This window comes from Phodopus roborovskii, unplaced genomic scaffold (assembly GCF_943737965.1).
Source record: "Phodopus roborovskii unplaced genomic scaffold, PHOROB, whole genome shotgun sequence".
Classification (NCBI taxonomy): Eukaryota; Metazoa; Chordata; class Mammalia; order Rodentia; family Cricetidae; genus Phodopus; species Phodopus roborovskii.
In genome coordinates this window covers 48,308,596-48,333,063 of record NW_026126433.1, presented here as the reverse complement: position 1 = coordinate 48,333,063, position 24,468 = coordinate 48,308,596, and the positions used below count along the sequence as shown (strand labels likewise).

The 24,468-nt window shown below is 44.5% G+C and overlaps 1 protein-coding gene across 1 annotated transcript in view; it reads left to right on the top strand.

The window, feature by feature from the left end:
- Smyd3 (SET and MYND domain containing 3) overlaps positions 1–24,468 on the top strand; it is a 504,787-nt gene that overhangs the window by 423,911 nt on the left and 56,408 nt on the right. Inside the window, exon 10 of the mRNA XM_051186397.1 lies at positions 3,561–3,735. Coding sequence (XP_051042354.1) covers positions 3,561–3,735 — 175 coding nt within the window. The remainder of the gene's footprint in view (positions 1–3,560; positions 3,736–24,468) is intronic.

The window sequence follows — 24,468 nt, the reverse complement described above, 5'->3', positions numbered from 1 at the left end:
AAATTGACTCTGCCAGTTATTTGGCTTGTCCTAATCCACCTTGTGATTCAGGCAAAAATTACAAGACCTAGTCCAACATTCGCAGCTCTCACATAGTGGGGCAGTAACTATGTAGTTCACCATGTGCTGTGGTTCAGATGATTATTTCTCAAAGGTCCACATGTCAGAATCTGGCCCTCGGGGTACCCCTAGTGGGAGTTATGGCAGACCTTTAAGGGGTAGAGCATATTGGGAAGTCATTGAGAAGATGCCTTCAGGGGGCCCATCAGGTCCTGGTCTCCCAGCCTCACCTTGCTTCCCGGCTTGTAATGTGAATGCACATACTGACATGTGCTCCAACCTTTGCCTTCTGGTATCCTTACTGGAGACCAAACCAATGGGACCATCTGAATTTGTTCTCTACATCTCATAAGCCTATCCTCACTTCGTAAGGTATTGTGCATTGGATATTTCATTATGCTCATGTAAAGCAGAATAATACAGTACATATTTTGGTACATGCATACATGTACACACACATGAAAGAGACAGGGACAGAGAGAGGCTATGGTTTTACAGAGGAGGTGGTGACTGCCCTGTATCTGAGGATGTGAGTTGGACTTCAGAACAGCCATGGAGGAGAGTGTCTCAGAGGGAAGAAATGTGCCAATCCACAGAAGGTGACATTGTACTACTGTGCTGGCCACTGTGCTGTACACGAGGAAAGAACCTGCCAGAAATGGCCATAGGGCTAGTTTTTATGCAAAGGGTCCCAGAATGATGTTAAGCAGAGTAGCATGGCTAGATGGGCACAGACGCTGCTCTGACAGCCTGTCTTAAGAAGATGACTAATTCCCAAGTAACTTCACTCCCTTGTCTGACTGTCTGTCCCCACCCTCCTTTTGTCAGGAACATTTGAAAGAAAGCCCCCATAATGCCCTTGGGGTCCTCTTTGGCATAGAGCTCACTGGAACAGTAGTTTTGGTATACACCACAGGTGTGAATGATAAATTTCTGAGCAGATACATGTCTGCATTAACTTGGAAAGAGCTTCAACTATTTCTCTGTCCCCTCTTCCCTGGAGCAGTTTATATGAAGAGTTTTGCCTTGTTGGCCATGATATACTTGCCAACATTGTGGAGGGAGATTGGCAAGAGGTCCTTTCCCACTTGGCACAGGGTGTGTGGATGTGTCCCTGTGAGTGGGTACATCGTATTACATCTGGTTTCCACTTGTAAGGCATCTCACCTCAGCCTCTTGATGAGGTGGGGCACATTATGGAAATGAGTAGACAAGAAACAATGGGGATCCATCGAACGATGTTACAATAAGGCCCAAGCCTTGCCACAGAAATGTCTGGCATTGTGTAAGAGACAGCCATTCCTCCTGACAGCTTGTCAAACATCTAATCCTGGAATGAAAAGCCACGAGGTTAAGCATGGCAGTCTGTTTCAAAATCAGCACATTGCCTAAGAAACTGCTTCCCCCAACCTCTGGAGGACCCATTCGGCAAACGTGAAAAATCCATGTCACAGGAATACAAAAGAAAATCACCAACTGTCAATAACTTCAAATCACTGTCTTCAGTATGTGAACCCCTTCTGGGATCAGAGCCAGGACTCTCCCCTAAGAGGTGAGGCAAAGACCCTCAGCTTGCAGTTCTTCCCAAGGAAATGAAGCTCTAGAGGAAGGTGTTGTGCCTCAGCTGAGAGGACGCATCTCTTCCAGTAGGTCCATGAAGCTAGTCTTCCCATTCACAGGTGGGGCTTGGATGGTGAACAGTGTCCTGGTGTTTTGGAAGCTGAGCTCTGCAGACACTGGCATTGCGAAGTGGATTCTGTGGGGAGAGGGAGAAAGGAGCTTTGCACATATGGGCTGTCTGTTCAGGCCAGGCTTGTTGTGTCAGGACACTGACGAAAAGGGCTTGAGTTGAGGTTTAGGAGAAGTGCTTGGAGTATGGCCTTGTGAAGAGATGGGGAGGGAAGGGAAGGAGGGGATGACTCCATCTTTCAGCCTCTTTCCCTTCAGTCTGTCAGGTCAGGGGTTGTGACAGGAAGGAAAGTGGCATCTCTGCTATATGTTTTGCATGTCCCAGGAAACTTTCCAACCGCGTCCATGACACCCAGAACTCTGTCTAGCTCATGGGCGCACACAAAAAGATCCCTCCCACCCCAGTTTTAGATACCGTGTCTTACTTGATATTCACCGAGACGGGTGTTTTGTTTCCAGCCTGCCTTGAAGCCCTTGACTTTCTCAAAGCTCCAAAACCGGAAGACGGTAGAACACGCTTAGGTTTGAACCAAGCTCTATGGATAATGAAGACCTGTGTGGTTTCTTCTATGGTTTGAATGGTTTTTCCCAAGTGGAATTCTAACATCAAAGCAGAAGAGCATAGAACTACAGTAGAAGGAAATGGGAGGGGGGAGGAGGAGGACAGAGAGATGTCCAGCTTCAATACAATAGGGTAGTGGAGGAGGCCCCAGTTGGGCCTCGCACATGCACCTTTAATTGGGCGTGCAGGATGCCCCATGGCTTCGGTCCTCCAGCTACCTCTATAAAAGGGTGTAGATGTCCATCTGCAAAGGCGAGATTAAAAGCTGGACTTGCCGGCCCAGCTGCTCAGGAAATTGAGGTAGAAGGATTACGTGAGCCAGGGATTTGAAGTCACCCTGAGTGGTAAGGTGCAACCTATGGGGAGTGGAATATCACATGGGGCTCCATGAAATTAATTACTGACTTGATTGACACATGATTAATCAGAGTCAGTGCTGCTGAGCAGTGATCTTCTTGCACTTTTGAAGATATTTTCCCTTGCACACGGTACACATATACAAACTGTTCTTGGTATTTTCTTTCTTTTTGTTGCTTTTTGAGACAGTATCTCTCTATGTAGTCCTAGAACTTGCTATGTAGGCCAGGCTTCTCTCGAGCTCACAGAGATCCACCTGCCTCTGCTTACTTTAAAAATGGGGTTTACAGGAAGAATATATATATTTCAGTGAGATTAGCTTTTGAGTCGCGTTGGCTTCATAATAACACTAAATCTAAGACTCACTGGAAATGTATTTCTTCAGATGGCTGTACCTGCTGCAGGCCTGCGCACTGGTGTGGATAGGGCTCCATGCACGCCCAGGACTCAGATGAGTCAGAAGCAAACTCATGCTTTTCCTTTCTCAGAAGGGAGTCTGTCTTTTAAACAGAAATAATTCCACAGTAAACAATTTGAAGCTGAACTCAAGCTCCAGTCCAGTTTAATAAACACCTTCATTCATTTCTCAACTAAGTTGAAGGAGAAAACATTTAGATGTGTGAAAAAGGAATATTTCTTGGGGACTTTTAATTCTCCTAAAGTACAGGCTGGGCTAGAGGATGGTTTGTTGATGTAAACAGAATTCACTTTGATAAGATGGTTCTTGAGCGTGTTTTTGTCTCTCAAGTATGTTTCCAGGCAGCTCATCTGTGTGAAATAATGGATGCCTCCTTCCTCCCGTGTGTGGAAGATCTTCAGCCTTTTAGACATCTCTGCTTACTTCTCTGTTTTCTTGATGAAGACAATGCATCCTTAACTCAGTTAATAACAGAGTGGGAGCAGGTTCTGGCTCTGTGCCAAGCAATCATAAGCAGCAACTCTGAACGGCTTCCTGACATCAACATCTACCAGCTGAAGGTGCTCGACTGTGCAATGGATGCCTGCATCAACCTGGGGATGCTGGAGGAGGCCCTGTTCTATGCCATGCGCACCATGGAGCCGTACCGGTGAGTGCAAGGCAGGGCTGACACACAGGTGTCTGCACTGTTCTGTTCTCACAGGATGGCATGGCCATCATCAAGTCACTCTCCTCTGCTGTCTTATATCAAGTGTCCCACTGGCTTCGGGCATGTGAAACCAGACCTTGTTTCATTCATAGCCCTGTTTCTTCACACATTTATCAGTCATGGGCAAAGCCGTTTCCAGGTTCCTGGCAATGTGCTTGTTCATAAAGGAGGTAGACACTGTCCCTTTGTGGAATGGGTGATTGTAATACAGTGTGAGGCTTGCAGTGATAAAGGCAAGCAGGGAGGCGGGCAAAGAGGAATATGTGACTCCCTCATATCTTTAAACCACTGGTCCAGGTGAGGGAGTCGAGGTGGATGTGCTGCTCTTTGATTGGTTTATAGTAGTGATGGGTCCAGATTGAATGTAAGAATTGGTATTTGTCAGAGTGTTTGTATACAGATTGTTGACCCCTATATCCACCTTGTGACTAGGTAGGTGACTGTTCTTCTCCAATGGGGCTTTGCATTGCAGAGGAAACTATTGGTGAACTATGGGTAACTCATCACTCTGTGTGTGTTGGGGGGAGGGGCAATTTATCACAGTGTTGTGTGTTGGGGCGGGGGTTGTGGGGGAGACAAGATCTAGATCTGTGGCCCAGGTTAGTTTCCAACTTGTGATCCTCCTGCCTCAGCCCCCTTTCCAGTACTGAGACTGCAGGAGTATACCACTGTGCATGCTGGAGACTGATTGCTTCTTACCTCTGTTCTTCTCCCCCCAGGTGGGTGGGTGTTTGCTCTTGGGTGGTCTTGTAACATGGAGGAGTTTTGAGGGAAGAGGGGCTTGAAGACAAGGGCTGGAAGTTTACACTTTTAGCTGTGGGGCTCCAGTTTTCCCTGGGCTAAGAACAGAAGTTGAGCCTGGGAACCAGCCAATGGGGAGATTGTGGGCCAATGGAATGATCTGAAATCAAGTTGCCCAGTGCCCAGCACAGGACAGGGTTGCCATGGAGAAGATACCTGGATACATAGGACATAAAAGGGAGAGTGTCTGCAAAGCAGGGCGTCATTCCTGGAAAATGTAAACCTCCCCATTGTGCAGATGATGCAAACACAACCTAGACCTATGAATCCAGGCCTAGACCTATGGGATAACAGGTACAGGGAGCGGTTAGAAGTGAAGCAGGTGGGGCATAGCCTGTCCCCACTGGAGGGGAGCCTCAGGTGACAGATGACAAGGAGGGGAAATTACCAGGATCTGTATGGCAAGAACAAACACAGGGTTAGGATCCAGACTGCCAACAGGGAGAGATATCAAGCCTGTGTGACCCGAGGTCAACAGTCAGATCTGGGTGAGAACTAGATGTGGGCCGAGAAGAGCCTGAAAATAGCCAAGGCCCCACTACCAAGCAGATGTCAAAGACCCACAGGCCAGCCAGTGGCACCAGACCCAAGGGTGTTTCCAGACTTGGCAGGTGGCTGCTTTTGTTCCATTGTGGTGAGCAGTTTTGGAGCTGTCTGTGAGTCAGCTTTAATCTAACTGCCTGGAGGGCTGAGACCGGAGACTTTCCCATGAGCAATGGAATGTCTGTTCAGGCTGAGGAATCTTGTGGGTTTTCTGAAAGTATGAATCGAATACAGAGAGATAAGGCTGCTTTCTCAGAGCCTTACTGGGTGTTGACACGGCAGGCAGAGACCCAGATGGTTGATGCAGTCTCTGAAGGCTGGGGCCTGGCCTGAGGAGCGCATAACACAGGCAGCACAGTCTATGGATGGACCCAGGCCAGGAGCTGCAGACTGAGAATCTCCACCTTTCTCCAAGGTCCTGTGACAACACTACCTACCCCACCTCCACCTGGTCTTTGGAACGGATTCTCCTTGCCCTGTGGTCACCTTGTATTTGCCATCCTGGCTGCTTTGCTAAGGTCAACATGAATCAGTCATTTAAATGCCCTACCAGGAGCCCCTAACAGTCCTGAGTGCATTTTGAATAAACTTTTGTCAACACTTGCACAGATTTCTGCACAGAACTGGCCTAGCCCTAGTTAGCTGGGGGTTTGATTGACCAACACCTGACTCAGATAGCTTTCTGCACAGGTGAAGCCAGATCCTCCACAGCATACTCCCTTGTGTTTGAGAAACTTTTGGTTACATTTTTTTTTTATGGTGTTGGCTAGTCACAGTCTCTCTAAATGTGTGTTCTGTCTTTGTGCACAGTGACAGGTTTCCAAACTTCTTTGTAGCTTGCTACGATGCTCCAGTTCCAGTGAGTAGGACTTATGCCATTTGCCACCAAAGGCCTTGTAGAAGCAAAGGCTAGGAACAGTCTAGAATCAACACAGTTAAGAGAAACAGGAACACACTTTGTCTTTTTCCCTTTAGCTCAGAAGTGAAAACAAGGACCACAGGCCACACGACAATCTTGAACAGGAAGGGCATGGGGAAGGTAACGGTGGTTTTCACCCGTGTCCGCTCTAGGTGGGCTTTGGCTCCCATTTAGCCAAGGACACAGACAGTTAGCCAGGTCTGAGTTACTGAGAGGTGACTGGATTGCCATGAGCAGGAATAACTTGATGATGTCAATCTGCTGTTTGCTGTGCCTGGATTGAGGTCAAGCCTCTAATGAGCATTTTGTCACTCACGACCTTAATTCAGCTTTGGCTGTTGACCTTTGAGGATAGAGTCCAGACCCCATTTTTATCCAGCCCATGCGTTCAGTCCCTGTTATGCTACTCGTTTATTTTTACTCATTGGAGCCTACTTAAATTTATGATACAATTTAATACAGACCATTTTATTAAATCTTCCACAAGGGAAGTTGGGAATACAACAGTGTCTAGATCAGCTCCTAAGTATATGTACCTCATTCTTTTAACAGATAGATTGTCCTAGAGAAGCATCTCTGGCCCTCAATGCCCATTTAGCATCACTCTGCTATACTCTGATCCAACCCACTAAATTATTTCACTCAGGATGCCTTAACAGAATACCAGTGTCTAGGTGGCTTAACCAACAGAAATTTGTCTTTTCACAGCTTTACAAGTCCAAGGTTAAAGTGCCAGTAGTTTGGGTATTTGTCTGAAGATGGTCTCCTTAGCCTGTAGATGGTGGGTTTTCATTGTATACCCTACACAGTACCCCCCTGTACAGGGGTGCCCCAGAGGCTCTATCTGTCTCATCTTTTTATAAAGCCCAAATTGGATTAGGGCCTACCCCCAAAGACTTCATTTTAACCCAATTACCGCTTCTAAGATACTATCTCCAAATGCTGTCTCATTTGGAGATCATTTGCAAGGGGTTATGGAAGGATTAGAATACAGCCCTTATTCTTGGCCATCTACATCCAGCTTAACCATTGCCTTCTCAGCATTTCTAAAAAGACCCATATCGAGGATCAGTCCCCCCACATCTATTTTTTTCATGAGTGTGGGTCTAGTAGAAGTTACCTGTCATTCTTGAAAAATACCCCCCTCTTGCTTAAAGGCCTCTGCTTGAGTTCAAGAGCTCTAGAAGTACAGGAGCAACTGGGTTGACCCTGGAGACGCCCTTCCTAACCAACCATGTAGGCACTATCTGGCTAAGAAAGGAGACCAGCTACTGCTCAACCCCAACTCAGGCTACTCACACTCCAGGATGGTACCCTATTACCAAGTCCTGCTGCTTTGTGTGCCAGCTCATGGGCTGACTACAGAACCCAGCCGTTTTCCTGTCTGGCTTGTGTAGGTGGGCGAGCTTTCATTCTGGCATTCTCTTTTCTATGCTGGGTCAAGGATACTGATGCTCCCTACTCTTCAAGTCCTGTCACTGTGGATGAATGCCCAAGAAGAAACCCATTCTCCACCCTTCTGGCTGAGTGACAGGAAACCTGTACTGTTTCATGTTCAGCCATGTGGATGAGCAGTGTGAGTGTGAGTGTGTGTGTGTGTGTGTGTGTGTGCATGCTCACGTGCGCACGCTCATTACTTGCAAAATCATTCCCATAATAATAAACACATTGCCTGTCCCTGGTCACTTCTTTTCCTACACTTTTCCAAACCATTACAGAACTCTTTGACTTTCCTGACCGACAGTTTTCACTTTTTTACTACAATGAATCATGGCAAAGCCAGGCACAGAGAGCAGGCCCTCATAATCTCTAGGCCTTTCTCCCATTGAATCAGCCTTTAGTCAGCTGCCCTTACAATACAAAGCTGCCATTTCTCTCCCTCTTCTCATCTCTTAGAAGAGAAAGTGGACAAAAAGATTAAAAATTAAAACAAACAAACAAATAAATAAATCCAATTTTCCTTGATAGGAAGCAAGGAGAAATCAGCCAGGCCTGAGAAATGGGAAATGGTAGATAGAACTTTGAAAGACTTAAGACTCTTAAAAAAAAAATGGTCAAAACTAATTTTAATCACATATAAAACACATGCTTTATGATTATAAAAATTGGTCAATTTTCTTCTATGCCATTTATTTGTGTATAGTGAGTTTTTAGAAATTCTTCAAGGGTTGATGAATGGACTGTCAATTAAATTGCACAAATAAAACTGGTTTCTCAAGTCTCATGAATTTGATCAGTTGTAGAGAATGGTGATAACATTTGTGAAGAACAGTAAGAGGTCCTTGAGAGATGAAAAGATGGGGATTGAATCCTTCAAAATTGCAGTCCCAGCTTTTGAGATAGCCAAGTTATTTTGAGCAATAAAAACACCCTCTGAACTAGTTAATATAAAGCCCTTGAGCTTGTTAAAGCAGACTGTCTTGAAAAATGGCTAATATTCTTATTGTTCAATGTATTCAAGGGAAGTGGCCCAGCTAGTTGCTAAGAAAGACAGTGGGCAACCAAAGCCCTAGAACAGGGAGGGGACATCGCTCTGGTAGTTGTTGGGGTGGGGAGCACCCTGCTTTGCACTTTGCAGAGAGTAAATGGATAATAGACATTGCTCTTTCTACACAAAGGACACCAATCATACTAACACTGCCCTTCAGAATTAAAGAGGAAACAATCTGCTCTCACTTGTAATGGGAGGTATCACTGTAATGTCCTCCCAAAGTGAGATAAATTGAGTTTACCAATTATAAACGTGTCTGCCAGCAATTTGTTAGCATCATCATTATAGAGGAGTAGGTGAAAGGACCCAAAGAGCCCTCCTCCACCTCTCAGCATCCTTAAGCCAAAAGTTGATTGCTGTGATTTCTTAAGAGGCTGCTGTGGTCTGAGCTACTTGCCCATCCTTGTGATCCTCATAGCCCCAGTGAGAAGGAGCTTAGCCTGTCCACCTGCTGGAGGATGAGGCATGTGCTCTCATGACTTACTCTCCAATGGTAGAGCCATGGTGTCAAGCTCAACCCTCAGGTACATTTATTTTATCTCTGTTAGAAAAACATTTGAGTCAGAGTGAATTTGAGTTCTGGATTAGATAGCAAATGTCCCCAAATGTTCACGTGTTGAAGGTTTGGTCCCATGGTAGCTAAAGGTGATTGGATCATGGTGGTTCGGACTTCATCAATGGATTTGTTAATGAGTTCATAGCTTAATTAACTATTAGAAGATAAGACTTAAATGTGCTTTTGAAGGGTATGCCTTGTCCCAATTCCTCCCCTGGCCCCTGTCTCCTTTCTTTTTTCCCTCTCTTGCCTTCCTCATGGCTATGAGGCTTAACCCTTGACCTTAAAGAGGCCCTTCCTCTGTGGAGCTTGATAGGCTGGGCGTTCAGAGGTGTCAGTATTTTATCACAGTGAGGGAGAAACTGTCTGACACACCAGATTTGCTTGACTATAAAGCAGAGAGCTGAGGTGGATTTTCCTCTTCCCTATCCTGCCTTCCCACTGTACCAGTCCTGTGGTGATATTTTGTTTGTGCTTTGACAAATAAAGCTCACCTGAAGATCAGAGTGTGGAGCTAAGCCACTAGTTAGCCATAGATGCCACACCTTTAATCGCTGCACTAGGGATGTGGAAACAGGAGATAAGGCTAGGCAGGGAGAGATGAATATAGGGTGGGAGGAGACAGGGACACATGGTATTCAGTCTGAGAATTTGTAGAGACAGGATCTTGGTCCCTTGAGTCTGAGGATTCAGTAGAGGTAAGAACTTCGGTGGCCACTACTTCTCTGAGCTTTAAGCATTTACCTCGATATCTGATTCCACGTCATTATTATTATTATTATTATTATTATTATTATTATTATTTGCACTGCACAGTCCATCTTGGTTCTTCTCATTACAAGTGATAGAAACCCAGCTGGGATGTGTGTTCTCAGACGGGCACTTGCTGCCCACTCAGCTGCACAGCCAGGCTGAGGTAAGGGGTGTCAGAATCTGGGGCATGAGGGCATGGACTAAGCCATACACTCTCCTTCTTTCCCTTTCCCACAGCTTCCGGCAACCCCCAGTTTACACCCTTCTATCCACACAGCAGAGCTGTGTTCTGTATTTCCCAGAGCCATAATCAACAGTGTGCATTTTGGCAAGATCACGTTGAGTCTCACAGACACCCTTTCCTGAACTGAGAGAGAGGTGCTGGCAGCTCCATCAGGAGTGCCAGGTTTGGAAGTAGACGGTGGTGGCACACATTTTAGTCCCAGTATTTGGGAGGCAAAGGCAGGTGGATCTCTGAGTTTGAGGCCAACCTGGTCTATAGAGTGCAGGTTTGGCATGGGACATTTATCCTCCAGTAGCTTGGAGGGTAAGTGGGTACTAAACCCAACTATAGGAGAGATGTCTATGATGCTCTTCTCAGAAATAGCCTAGTAAAGTATTGTATAGAAAAGAATCCAAAGGAGAAAAGAAAGCCAAAGTCAAGGCTGACCCAGAGAAAACAGCAATGCCATCCATCATAATTCTGTTAGAGCCAATCCCTAGAATCTCAAAAGTAGCAACAAGACTTTTTTTGGGCCAAGCTGGCTTGGAAGGAAGACTTAATTTAAAAAGTTATGAGAAGCAGGACAGAAGTCACAGACCTGGTGCCCCTGATCGGTGTATGAAGGTTCTGCAAAGGTTCTTGGACCCTGGTATGCACCACCCATTTCTCACTGTAGATGGATCTATTCACGTTGGAGATGCAGCCAGGAGAGTGTGTGTAGATATCAGTAAAATGTCTGCAAGCATCTCTGGTGCATTTCCTATCAAAAGATATAGTCGCTACCCCTTTGAAGCAGCTGTTTCTGTTCCCTAGTTATTAGCAGATTGATGGACTCTGGGGGAAATGAATAGGGATATGCTTCTAAGTGGCCTTTTAAAAAATGGTCTAAGTCAACATTTTTATCTGAGTGAATAAGATGAATAAATAGAATTTATGTATATCATATTTTTCAAGGGATTCAAAATTGGGAAGAATAAATCACATGTTAGGGGACTAAACCAAGCTCAAAAACGATCATTTTAATCGGAAACATTTGGCCAGTACCAAAAATCAGTGGGGGCATATCAAAGTCTGCATTTGGAACTTGGAATTGACAGTAAGATAATACAAATAACATCTGTTTTTATATAGATATGTGCATGTATGTACTAATATATGAAGCATTCTGATTAACTGTATGACATGCAGTTTTAAATTAAAATAATTTCTAACCATTAGAGGTAGATTTTAGGTCCTAAAAGTATCCAGACTTCTGACTGCTGGGGAATTGGGAGATCCATTTGGTGGCCACAGTTCCCCAAAGCAGAGGTCACAATTCTGGGCAGGTGTCTTTTTAAAGCTGGTATTTGTCTGTCAGTTTGTAAAGCACCCCTGCCCTACCTGGCTGGCTCTGTTCATCCAGGTCCAGTGACCACCATGGGTCTGTAAGCTCGCAGTGTTGCCTGCCAGCACTGTGTGGCCCTTTTCATGATGGCCGGTGAGTGGGAGAGGGAACTCTGGGAAGATTCTGCCCAGGCCATCAAAGACCCAGAGAACAGAAAGAAAGCTCACCTCACCCACTCATGAATTTTCAATGGAAAGATGGCTTTTAATCTAAAAATAACTAGAGAGTAGGTGCTAACCCCTATTGAGATGGGTGAATGAAATGTAGTCTATCCAGGTTGACAACATCTACGTCAAGAATCTTTTCATATTTAGTCTGTGTGACCTGCTTCTGATCATCTATCAGCTGTCTGTCCCCAGGGACCCAAGCACAGGTACCTGCCTTTGTTCCTGTATAAACAGTGTTTTTCAAAGTAGGTGTGATGGTGCTTACCTGTAATCACAGCACTGGGAAGATGGAGTTGTCAGAAACTCAAGGTCAGTCTTGGTACATTGCAGGTTCAAAGCCAGCCTCTGCTACATGAGACCCTGCCAGATAGATAAATAAAGAAACCCAGATGCAGAGATGGAGGAATGATAAGAAAATGGGGACAAGACCAGGCTATAAAACACACACACACACACACACACACACACAGAGAGAGAGACAGCAGACCTGAACAAGGGAAAGCTCGTGGATCCCCAGACTGATAGCTGGCGCACAAAAGGACTTTGGGAGCACATTCCCCATGGAAGGATACTCCTTAGCCTAGAGGCAGGAGGGAGGGCATAGTCACATGACTTGATAGATTTTGTTGATCCCTCCTGGAAGGCATCACCCTCCCTGTGGGGGAGGGGATGGGATGGGAGGGTGGTCAGGGGGCATGGGAGGGAGGGAGGGGGAACTGGGATCAATATGTAAAATAAGAAAAAAAAAATAATAAAAAAATCAATACAGCCCTCCCCAAAGAAACCCAGATAACTAAATATATATTTTCTCCAACTCTCATCACGCTTTACTTTAAACATAATGGAAAGCAACAGAACATCAAACAACATACTGCAAATTCTTTCTTGTTCTCAGAGCTGTAGCTAGCTTCCCTTGCTTCTGGCTGTAGAAAGTGGAGTCTTGTTTCTCTCATTCACCATTGAGACTTGAAAATAAAATTCTCAACTCAAAGTCATTTTTGATGACAGGCACCTGTTGCCAGGTTCCTGAGAGCTGTTGTCTCAGGAGCTGGTTGCATTTGAAGCCTTTGATCTCCCCACTTTGTCCTACTGTGCGTGGTCTAGCATGGCTGTTTGATGTGTTTAGGCCTAGGCATTTATTTTCTTCCATTCATGCAAAGCTATTTCTTTTTAAAGACTCTCATCTTCCTATTACCTCTGTGAAAATTTGTTTATTTTCTCTTTTAGTTGTCTGTTTTTCTGAAGATACTCTGGTCACATGTTAAGCAATGTTTCTATGTCTTGTGTTTCTCACTTTGTGTTCTAGAGGTTATATTGAACTTTATCTTCCTGGTCACTGATTTTTTTTTTTTTTTTTTTTTTTTTTGTATTTCATCAAATTTACTTTTTAATTTACAAGAATACAACCTTGATCTCTGATGGACTTTTCTTACTCTTGTGGATTCTTCATTTTAGAATCGTCTTTTTTAAAAAATTCTCTTCCATTTTCTAAATAATCTTAGTTTTCATCAAGCTCAGTATTTTTTTCTGGGTTTTGTGTGTGTGTGTGTGTGTGTGTGTGTGTGTGTGTGTGTGTGTGTGTGTGTGTGTTAATATTTCTTGAACTTTGGATACTAATTGTTTGCTTATATTCTGAAACAACTTTATTGATATAAATCACATACTACAGAATCCCTCCATATAAAGAACAGACCAGTGGCTTTGATGTCCTTACAGGGATGCATCCCCATCTCTGCAGTTTTATTATCTTTCCCCAAGAAGCGCCCATGTTCCTTAGGGGTCTCTCTCCCCAGTCATCTCAAACACAAGCTGTTCCCACCCCTACCTTAGGTAATAACTGTTCCTCCATATTTGAAATAAAGGGTCAGAAAGCCTCTGGGCTTTCCGAATGGAAGCCAGGGGTGGGGAAGGAAGGAAAACCAGAGGTGGAGATCAGGACCACAGAGAGTTCAGAGGAACTAGGGCAGCAGATGGTCTGTCCTGCTGCTCTCTGTTGAGCTGGTTCACTTTGTGCCCAAGGTTAGAGAATGTTCCATTGCAGATAATGATGAATCTGTCCTATTTGCAGCTGTCTCCTACACAAGTGACCTAACACAAAGGTATCGTGCATTGGTAGATTCAGTCCACATGGTAGGTTTGCAATAGTTAGTTTGGTGTCATACACTTAGATGCATCATACACACTTAAGTTTTTGGGACACTTGGATGAGGCTGTTTTACTACTGTGTGTCTGTCAGCAGTATTTCCCTGAAGAAGGGTGGCAGCATTACATTTTACAGGGTTGAGCACCAGAAGGTCAGAACCTTCTGCATGCAACACACTTGATTTGTCTCCATTTAGGATTGAAAGCTGTGGCTCAAAGAGCTGAGTGCCTTACCCAAGGACACAGACCAAGTAAATGGCAAAATATTTCACACATGAAACATTCTTCCCACTACCTGTCCTCCAAGATGACAAGCACCCCAAGTATACTAGACCTACTGTAAGTCAGAATTCAGCCAAAACTCCATTTATCAACTGGTCTCTGTAAGCCCATACTTTAATTTGAGGCCATAGTGTTTTTTGGTGTTCCCCAGAATCAGCATCAATTTCAGATCCAGTATCCAAAAGGTCAAACATCCCTTTGGGGAAGGACTGGATAAAGGCTAACAGTAAAACTTTTAGGCATTTTATCAAGCTCTTTCCCCAGAGGAACTGGACCATCCCTTCATTCAAAGGGTCTGTCTTCCTTTCGTCATCTTCCTTCCTTCCTTCCTTCCTTCCTTCCTTCCTTCCTTCCTTCCTTCCTTCCTCCCTTGTTTGTTTGTGTAATTTGTTTCACTTCTGGAAACATCATGGTTGATTAGACAGTACCAAACGTCTGTCTGTACAAGTCACACCACTATAAAAATCACTTTGCCTGTGCTGTCCATTATGGGTCAGGCCATTATGGACATTGCTTTGTCTATGTTGCCCACTACAATCTCAAGGATTGCCTTGCCTTTGGCGATCCAGTGCTGCCACCTGGCCCCTGCTACTTTGGGATCCAACTGAAGACATTGCATTTAAGTCACCCAACCAAGCAGCAGCAGCATCTCCAACCTAAGGTCTGGCACAAGAGAAGGGGCCACAACAAACCTCGTCACATGTGCTGGTGCCCCCTCACTATTTTGTGTCTTACAGGATTAGTGAAGGGCATGTCTTCTGGGCCTTCCAATTGTGGAGGATTAGGTTTTACACAGCGTACCCACTCTAGCATTGCAATTTTCCTGAGCTTTAAAAAATCCCTTCATCTCTGGCATCATCGACTCCTTTTCAGTAGGCCATCTTTTTGACAAGTGCTTCAGCCAATCATTCAAAGAAACTTTTGACACCTTTTTAACTGAACAACATTTCATATTAAACCTATATCCACCCTTCTGCATACAACAGATGTGATTGGTCTCCATTTAAGCTGAAAGCTGTGGCTCAGAGAGCTAAGTGCCTTACCCAAGGCCACACACCCAGTAAGGGGTGAAATATTTCACACTCAAGACATTCTTCCCACTGCCTGTCCTTCAAGATGACAGGCAGCTTCAGGGTGATACCTGTGCCCATGCACCTGAAACAGGGCTTTCGTTGAGGTGGCCCTGGTGTTTCTGTAGGTGGAATGAGGAACTGAGCGGGGAAATCTGGATGCCCTCCCCATCCTCACACATCTCAGCTATAAAATTGTTTTCTTCAATCAAGAGAAATATTGAATCCTTTCCACTGGGTTTCTCAAGGAGACTCTTCATCTTGTGTTGTTTCATAGACTTTAAATAAAATGTAAGATCTGTGGGGACGGGGGGGGGGGGGTGGAGGAGGAACGGTTGGAGATCATACTTCCAATTGCCAACTAATTCTATGAAGCTCCCAGGTGGGAAAATCAATGTCTGCCTTGCAGAGGTGAATCGTGCGTGCCATTGTGTCAAGCTGCAGAATCTTTCTTCTTGGGATATTAACTGACCCTCCATGCTTTTCAGCTCTTCAATGCAGGATACTTCATGCTTGCCTTTCTTCAGACACACCGTATGTGATTTGAGTGGAATTTTGGTGGTGCCTGAGGAGATGGTTTCTGTCTGTTAGATGGCTAGGTTGAATTATCCAGCACTAACAGAAATCTCCAGGCATTTCCAGGTTGATTTGCCCCTGTGCTAGTGGAGAAAGGGGCTCTAGGGAGTTCTGCACCCACTAAGATTCTTTCTCTGATGTTACATCACTCTAGGCTGGAAATAGTGAAGGATTCAGAGGTTGCCAGGTGTGATGGCACGCATCTGGGGTCTCAGCACCCAGGAGGGAAGGCAGAGGCAGGAGGACTGGAAGTTCCAGGTCAGCCTATGCTATGTAGCAAATTCCAGTGGAGAGAGAGAAAAAATTAAAAGCAATTTAATGCAGAGGTTGCTGAAGCTACCTCCCATCCCCATTCGCCCAGCATACCTTTGTTTCCATCCTTCCCAAGACTTGAGATGCTCCAGAAGTTCTGGCACAGACCACAGCTCACTACAGCACTGGAATATTTGCTTTCCAGCTGGTGAACAGGCGTTGGCCTCGCCCCTCTGCGTAACCACACAGGACTTTCCCACAATCCAAGAACCAAGGCAGCAATCTCCTTGTATTACAGGATTTCATGGCCACTGCTACTCTCATGCATTGTGACTATCCTTTAATGCCCTGCTGAATAAGTCTTCCTGTGTTGGCATATGTGTATTCATGCACATGTATCGTCCTAGGAACGGAACCCAGGGCCTTGCATATACCCTATACTACTGGGCTACACCTCCAGTTACTATGGCATATTCAATGCATGACTATTAAAATATTGATTAGGATTTAGGTCATTTGAAAAGTCACTGCCCTTACTTATGAACTCTGACTGCTTGGGCCAGTAGAATGGACAGTGGGCTCCCTTCTGACATCCTGGTTCCTTGGCAGACCAGCGGCAGAGGTTATTAAATGCCTTTGCCTGGCAAAGGGTTTTCAACCCTGGTAATAGCAAACGACCCAGAATAAGGAGTTGGAGCCAGCTGAAGTCCACATTAGCACATCGCTGTGACGATAGTGCCAGGCCCTGGCTGGGAGCATGCTAACACTGACTTCCTCTTCCTCTGACCCTGAAGGATGTATGCCTACACAAGGCAGCCACCACCTGTCTGCAGTTTGGAAGGGTTAGGACAGTACACTGAACAGAAACAGGTCCTTGTGAAGCGCCTGGCAGAAGTTAGAATCTGAGACCATGACAACACATGTATGCCTTCGTGGCCATTAGCTGAGCCTGAGATCACCCTTCCTGAACAGACTCCCCTCTCAGAAAGGCATCATTTAGAATGAATGATCTGTATAGTGGCCCCATACCCAGTAGTGTGACCATGGCTAGTCTGGGAGCACAGGACTGTAGATGGGGTGTATCAAGACCTCAGGGTCCAACTTTATTTGAAGTCAGGATCTCTTCAGCTTTTTCAGTCAGGCTGTCTTGGGCTCAGTTGTATCTTACCTGTGTCCTATCTCACCCTCCTTAATCTCCTGCCTCTGTATCTAGTTCAAACAGAGTTATCTGGCTATTATGGCCACAGAGGTATATGAGATGTATAAAACTAGCCAAGGTGTATAGATCTGTTTTTAACTTAGCAAAACCATTGGTTTGGAAAGAGTCCTGAGACATGACACCCTACAGAATGGCTAATGTCTAGTAAGAGTTAGGACCCTTGTATCTGGAAGGAAACCTGATCCATCATCTAGAAGGATCACCTTCTAGATAGTACATGGAGGATTAAACCATTAAAAGGGGCTTTCCTGGGCCACCCTGGGCCCACCTGTGGCTATGGGCAGTCAACAAGGCAGATGAAGCAGCATGAAGAATACAGGTCTGTCACTGTCCCCAAGGTTAGTTGGTTCATTGTTAGTGAGTTCATTGGTGTTGATACTGAGCAAGTCTGGAAGAATTTGGTTAGAGAGGCCTCCACCTTCTTTTTCTGTCTTATCTGTTTGTATTTCTTCCCTCCCATGTTGCTATTCCTCTGGCTACTGTATGAGTAGACCTTGTTCTTTTCTCCCTGGGGATTCTCTTAAAGTACACTCTAGGGTCCGCTAATCCACTGACTCTTCCGATTGCTGCTGCTGCTGCTTCAGCATGTCTTTTGGGGACATCTGTATTAAAGTGGGTGGTGCTTGAGGCTGAAATGTAGAAGCTCTGGCTGTCAGTCTGTTTGCCAAACACTAGCACTGCAGTAATCTTCTGGTGCTGACAAGGTAAGGCATCTGAAGCCATCCACCTGCTGGGGCTTAAACTCAGCTGGGTTTTGATTCTTCTGCCCTTTGCATCCCTTCAGAGAGTAGCAAAGGGGGCGTGGCTTCCCACCCCTATTCTGTCTATTGGAACTCTAGTCTATTTAAATTTTGGTCTCGTAAGTTTTGCTGACATGTTTTGTTTGCTTTGTTCTGTTTTTCTATCATGCAGGGCTGGGTCTATGCAGGGCAGTGGTAGACCTCAGCTCTTCTCAGGCATGCAGGAAGTCCTGGGATTTTCCATTCCCAGCACGAGGAGGTGGAGGGGGATATCCCATGCTAGTCTTCATTTGATATGAGACAACAGATGAATAGCTATTCTCCTTTATCTCTGCTCACCTTATCTTATAATTGCAAAGGCCCACATTTCTATAATAGGGACTTTCCCTAGAGACTCCCTGTGTGAGTTTTTATTTGATGGATGGCCCTATACACCTGTGTGTACATGCTGCATGCCTAATGTTGTCATTTACTAGGAAAAACATAAGCCCATGTCCTAAAAGACCTTGTCAGTAGCTGAGACAGAGCCTGCTTTGAAGAACATTGGGTTTACTCCTGTGCTCATGGGCTGAAATGAAGATTATTAAGTGTGCTGCTTTGGTCTGGAGAGGACATTTGTCCCACCAAGGCTACCCAGGACTGTCAACTGAGGCTACTTAGGATGTCTGTCATAATTTGGTTCCTAGATTTGCAGCCTCCAGCTGCCAAGTGCAGCATTCCTCAGAGGTGGCCAAAGATGCTGAAATCCACTCCTCATGAGTCCAGATGGGCCTCCCTACTTACAAGATAGAAAATTGGTGAGGGGGCTATTTCAAGCAGTTTTTGTGTGACCTTGTACAGGGAAGGGTTCATTGTTTCAGGACCTGGCTGCCAATCTAGACCAGTCACTTCTCAACATGTCTCCAAGGAACAACCACTCCATAGGACCTTGAGAAAGTCCGTCTATCCACGTCTGTGAAATAAATCCATTTGAATGCATCAGACAGTGGCTAATGATACCAGAGGTTCTTACTACTAGTAAGTTAGTAGGAGAGGCCCTGGCTCAGCAACTTCTCAAATCTCAGCTCCCCATATGGAGTTAGTAAGTTTTGATGAAGAGAAGAGCGTCAAGGGAGAAGTTAGCTTGTGGAATAGTGTTTTTGACTAGATGGAAGACACGTGGGGATAGGGTGAGCTTGGGGAATGAGGTGATAGGATAGGATAGGATCCTAAAAGTGACACCCACCCCCAGTTCAATGACACTGATCAAAATGAACCTGCCTGGCACCAAGCGGGTGGGGGGCATGTCAGACTTGAGGAGTCTGTCCTTACCAATACAAGAAGAGGGACTTTGCCAGTCTTCATGAGTATCTACCTATTACCAAGATGGCACCTGGATGAGTCCTTATTATAAGAAGCCCACCAATTTGAGTTTTAAATGAAAGTGAACCTTTCACTATCTCATAAATTACCTTTAGAACATTATCAAAATAAAATAACATAAAGACAGCTGTATCTTGCAGCAGAGAAACGTGGCAAGCTCCACCCTGCCCATGAGACTGGGCTAGCTTTATCAGTGTCGTGAGGAGGGTGCACATTCCCCCTGGTCAGATGCAACAAGAAGAGCACCATTTAGCCTTAAGAGAGCAAGAGATAAACTAAGGTTGGAAGTTGTTGCGTGGAGCACCTGGCCACCATCCTTAAAGCTGTCGGGGAAAGACTGGGAAATGGTGGTGGCCAGTGGAAGCTGGGGAGACAGGATGAGTAAAGTGCCCTCCAGGATGGGGAGACTACAGTGGTGGAAAACTCACAGAATCATTTAGAGTCTGGAGTCAATTCACAACACTGTTCCAATATTAGTTCCTTAGCTTTGGCAAGTGCTGCTTGGTAGCATGAGATATTAATGACAGGAGCCCAAGGAAGAGATGCTCTTGGGGACTCTGAGTGCCACTTTCATAATAGTATGTTAGTCTACAATCATTACAAAACAAAATGCCTATCTTTAAAAAGGTCATGTGTCAGCAATATGAAGGTTAGTTTTCTGTCATGTGCAAGAAATAGTTGAAGGCAACGAGGTCCCTGCAAAGAGCTCTATTTGTCATTCAGCATCCCATCACTGGGACAAAACACCTAAGACTGTCAACTTAAATGGAGGAAAGACTTGTTTTACCTAGCATCTTTGAAGATTTTCTATGAATGGTTATGACCCTGTTGCTATGGCAACATGGTATGTCACAATGTGGTCATGTGGTAAAGGAGGCCTTTTCACTTTGAGACAATTTAGATGCAAAACAAGAGAAAAGGAGGCAACATTACTTTCACAGGCATTCTCCCAGTGCCCTGACTTCTGCCCACTAGGCCCAACATCATAAAAGTTCACCATATCCCAACAATACCACAGACTGGTGACCATGCTGTTAACATGTAAGCTTAGGGTGATCTGATGATCAGAACTACAGCACTCCATCTCCAAGAGTCTGTCTGTAGGAACTCCCATCTAACACTTAAACAAAGTCAGTCTGCCTTGAGCATCTGTTAGAGTTCAGATAATGATGCTACCTACCATGTAGAAAGTGCCACATACTGTGAAGCTTGCTTTCACATATAAAATTATTTAGGGCATCCATAAGGTGATCTTCAGACTATGTTACAAGGTATATATTAATGCCCCCAAGGTCACTCATTATGTGTATGCAACTATTCCAAAATCTGAAAGTATCCAAAATTATCATTATTCAAAGCATCTCACCAAAATCCAACTGGTGAGTGAGTTTTACTTCAGTTGTTTATAGAGGTGAGAGGTTATCGGAGTAGAAAGGATTTGAAGAGAGCTGTATCACCAAAAGTCCTCTGCAGTATGGTGATGGCTCGTGAGGACTGCAATCCTGGGGTACACTGCACAACCTGCAACAGTTTGGAAGGGTCTGGTCTCTTCCGAGCAGACTATGAGCTCTTTGGGTAGATCAGCTTGTCTAAGAATCACACTTAGCAGTCCTTCTGTTTTTATGTATCTGTAGAGGGAAAGGCCTAGTGAATCTGGTCAATCTCAGGGACTTCCTAAACACTGTGTAGTTTACTTCCTGAGCTTAATAAGCTCTCCTGCAGCCCTGTGTTACTATGGAATGTTTTTACCTCTCTTCAGAATGTCCTGTGTCTTAATCAGAAGCTTCCCTCCAGCTTCCCTCTGAGTTGAAGGTTTTTCTCTCAGGGGAAATAGCAACACAGCATACTGAAATACAGACCCATAGTTACAAGAACAAAACTATGTTCTTGTAACTAGTTGTTCAACTCCCACTCAAAAAAAAATAAAAAGAGGTCTTTGTTATTACAAACATGAGGAGCTTATAGTTGAGATTTCTTAGAGTCCTAGAAATGAGACAGGAATGGAGCCCATTTTACAATGGTTAACTTGCCATGGAAGCCTGGGGTTCCACAGAACACCCTTTGGGAAAGGGCACCCTGTTCTGTTCGCTGGAGATTGGTTCTTCAATCTGAATACTTCCAAGAGTTCAGCTGTTGGTTTGAAAGGAGTGTGTTGCACAGCTGTATTATTCGGCGTTTCTGAGTGTGCTGTTGCTCCTCTGTTGGTGAGCCCTGTTGAGTGTGACCTAAGGGCTTTCAAGTTTTAACCTGAATCAGAGACCAGGTTAGATGTGGTAGATCTCCTTAAGACCACATGTGGGAAGGATCTCCAGACTTGCCCTTTCATTAGTAAATCAAAATAAAACTGAAAAGTGAGTTGCTGGGTGTGGTGGGCAGAAACCTCCCTTCTCCAGGAACCTGGTACCTGTCACCAACAGAAAGATCAGACCCTTCTATGTACATTGCCTTGCAAAGATTGCAGTTCAGAACTCCTTGGTTGTGAGCCATGACTCTGCCTCCTTTGGATCAGCACCATTTTAGCCACAGCCAGTTCGATGGTGGGGCTTGGTTGGTGGCTCCTGTCCCCTGGCCAGTGATGAGTTAGTTAAACTGTCATTTCAGCAGTTACCATCATATGGGGTTTTATTAATGCCATCCCCTGCTTCAGACTTGACCTTCAATCACTGGGCAACGAGAAAACATTGAAAATAACTTCAATTAAATGAGAAATAGTTTTTGGAGAACTCAGTCTAAACCTCACCACCTTTGGATGAGTGGTGCAAGAAAGCAGGCTGCCTGGCAGGTGCATTTCTAGCTGATGGAAACTTCAGGCTGTTAATGGCTCTTCTGGGACACTGCTGTGAGGACAGAGCTGGCTCCTAGTATAGTGGGGTAACTAATGAGGGAGAAATTACTCAAGCATGTGCCTAAAATAACCAGGGAGGTAGGGTCCAGGAAGACCCATAGCACTGACCAGACTTCCTAGCTAAAGGCTAGCTCCTTCCTGTGGGTGCAGATGAGGAGAGCCACTTAATTTCTTACTGTATACATGCCACAGCTAGCCTTCCATCATTGTGAACAGAAAAGCTGCATGTTAACTAATGCATCATGTGGGGTCCTTCATGTGTTTCCGTTGTGAAGGCAGTCATATATTAGCTCTGACACTCTTTCATACAGTGTATTTTCAAAGTTCATCCCTGCTGTGACATATATCAGTATTTTGTATTGCCAAATCATATATAAGGCAGTGGCCTGTCATTGTAGGAAAACAGTAACTAAGGGTGTGTGGGCCCTCTTGTAATGTTAATGGAGTGTGTCACTCACACAAATGTGTGGAGCCAGGCTTCTAAAGTTCAAGTGTTGTTTACTTGGAATAAGCTCAAGTTTGGTTAAGAGGCCTGTGGATGGATGGGGCTATTGATACTGTATGTGTAATGAGACAAAAAGAAAGTTTGTGACTTGAGAAGCCAGTCCTGGGGACTGAGAGGCTGCCCACCAAGCCAAGCATCTACCTCTTGCTCAGAATACAACTTCTGAAGTGTGAGGCAGGCATTGCTAGAGAGAAAGAAGAGAGAAATGCCTGCCAGCTGTCCTTTTAGATCTTGGATGCCCTCCCCGCATCACCAGCCTAGAGCCATGCTGGGAGGCTGTGGGCCTTTAACAGATGGGGTCGAGTGGAGGAAGTCAGATCGTTTGTGTTGATGAGACTATGGACTGAGACCTCCAAAACTGGGAGCAATTTCCTCTTTTTGAGTTGGTGGTCTCAGGTGTTTCATCACAGTGTCAGACACTGTCTCTTTTGGTGTAGAGAAAGTGTTCTGGTTATCAAATGAGATGTAATCGAATCTGTATTAGCTCCTGTCACTCTGTTGAATTGTTGTTGTATTGATGGCTATAATGTTATTTGGGAAAAAAATGTCTCCTCTAAGCTTCCTACTTCCTATAGTCTGGGCAGTGTTTGTTGATCATTCTCTTTGACAAATTATCTGGCCCAGAAAGTTCCCCAGAGAAGCCTTCTGTATAGGCTGGAGGAAGATAAACAAGTTGCGGCATTTGCTTTGCACACTCGTTGCTGTGGAGGACATCTTTCTCCAGCCCTCAGCATGTTTTCATGGTAGACTATGCATTTTGACAGTTTTATTGAAAGGCAACTGATGTACCATACAATTTACCCACTTTCAGTACACAGCTCAATGGGTTATGATGTGTTTACAGTTCTGAAGGCATCTCTATGATTTTAGAACATTTTCATCTCTTTTAAGCAAACCGTACTCATTAGCTACACCCCAGCCCCCCAGTCACTGGCTAATCTATATTCCACTTTTTGTTTCTCTAGATTTTTCTCTTGTAGACATTTTGTAGAAATTTATTAATATACTATGTAACATTTAAACTAAACTCTTGCATTAGCCTATTTTTAAAGTTTATCCATATTGTAACATACATCGATACTCTGTATTGTCAAATTATATTCCATTTTATAGATATACCACCTTTTATTGATCCGTATAGCAAATGATAATCATTAGAATTCTTTTCCCTTTTTGGTAAAGAATACTGTTGTTATGACATTTGTGCTTAAGTTCTTAGAAAGAAATATGCTTGATTGTTCTTGGATATGTATTTAAGGGTAAACTACTTGATCACTTAGTAACTTCTGTTTAACATTTTAAAGAACTGTTAAGCTGTTTGGAAAACATGTATATAATGATACATTTCTATCAATAATTGTGAAGTTTATAATTGCTGCATATCCTCACTTCCTTGATATTTTTGTCTGGGTATTGTCTGCATATGTGTGCACATGTGTGTATATGTGCATGTGAACTTACGCTTGCCTGTGGCTGTGTGTATGTGGGAATCTGAGGTTGATATTATGAGTCTTCCTCTGTCACTGTTCACCTTACTTTTGGGGACAGAGTTTCTTACTGAACCCGGAGCTTGCTAATGGTCAGGTTAGTTGGATAGCAAGCTCAGATTGCCTGACCCCCTCACCCCAGTTTACAGGTGACACCGCCACACCTGATTACAGGGGGCTGAGATTAGACCTTACTAGACCCTGACTGTCTTGATTTAACCATCCCTCTAGGAATGTATAGAATAGCACTGTGGTTCTCATCTGCGTTTTCCTGTTGGCTGATGCTACCAATATCTATTCATGTGTTTAGTGGCCCACTTGTATTTGTTTTTTAAAGAAATGTCTATTTCGATCCT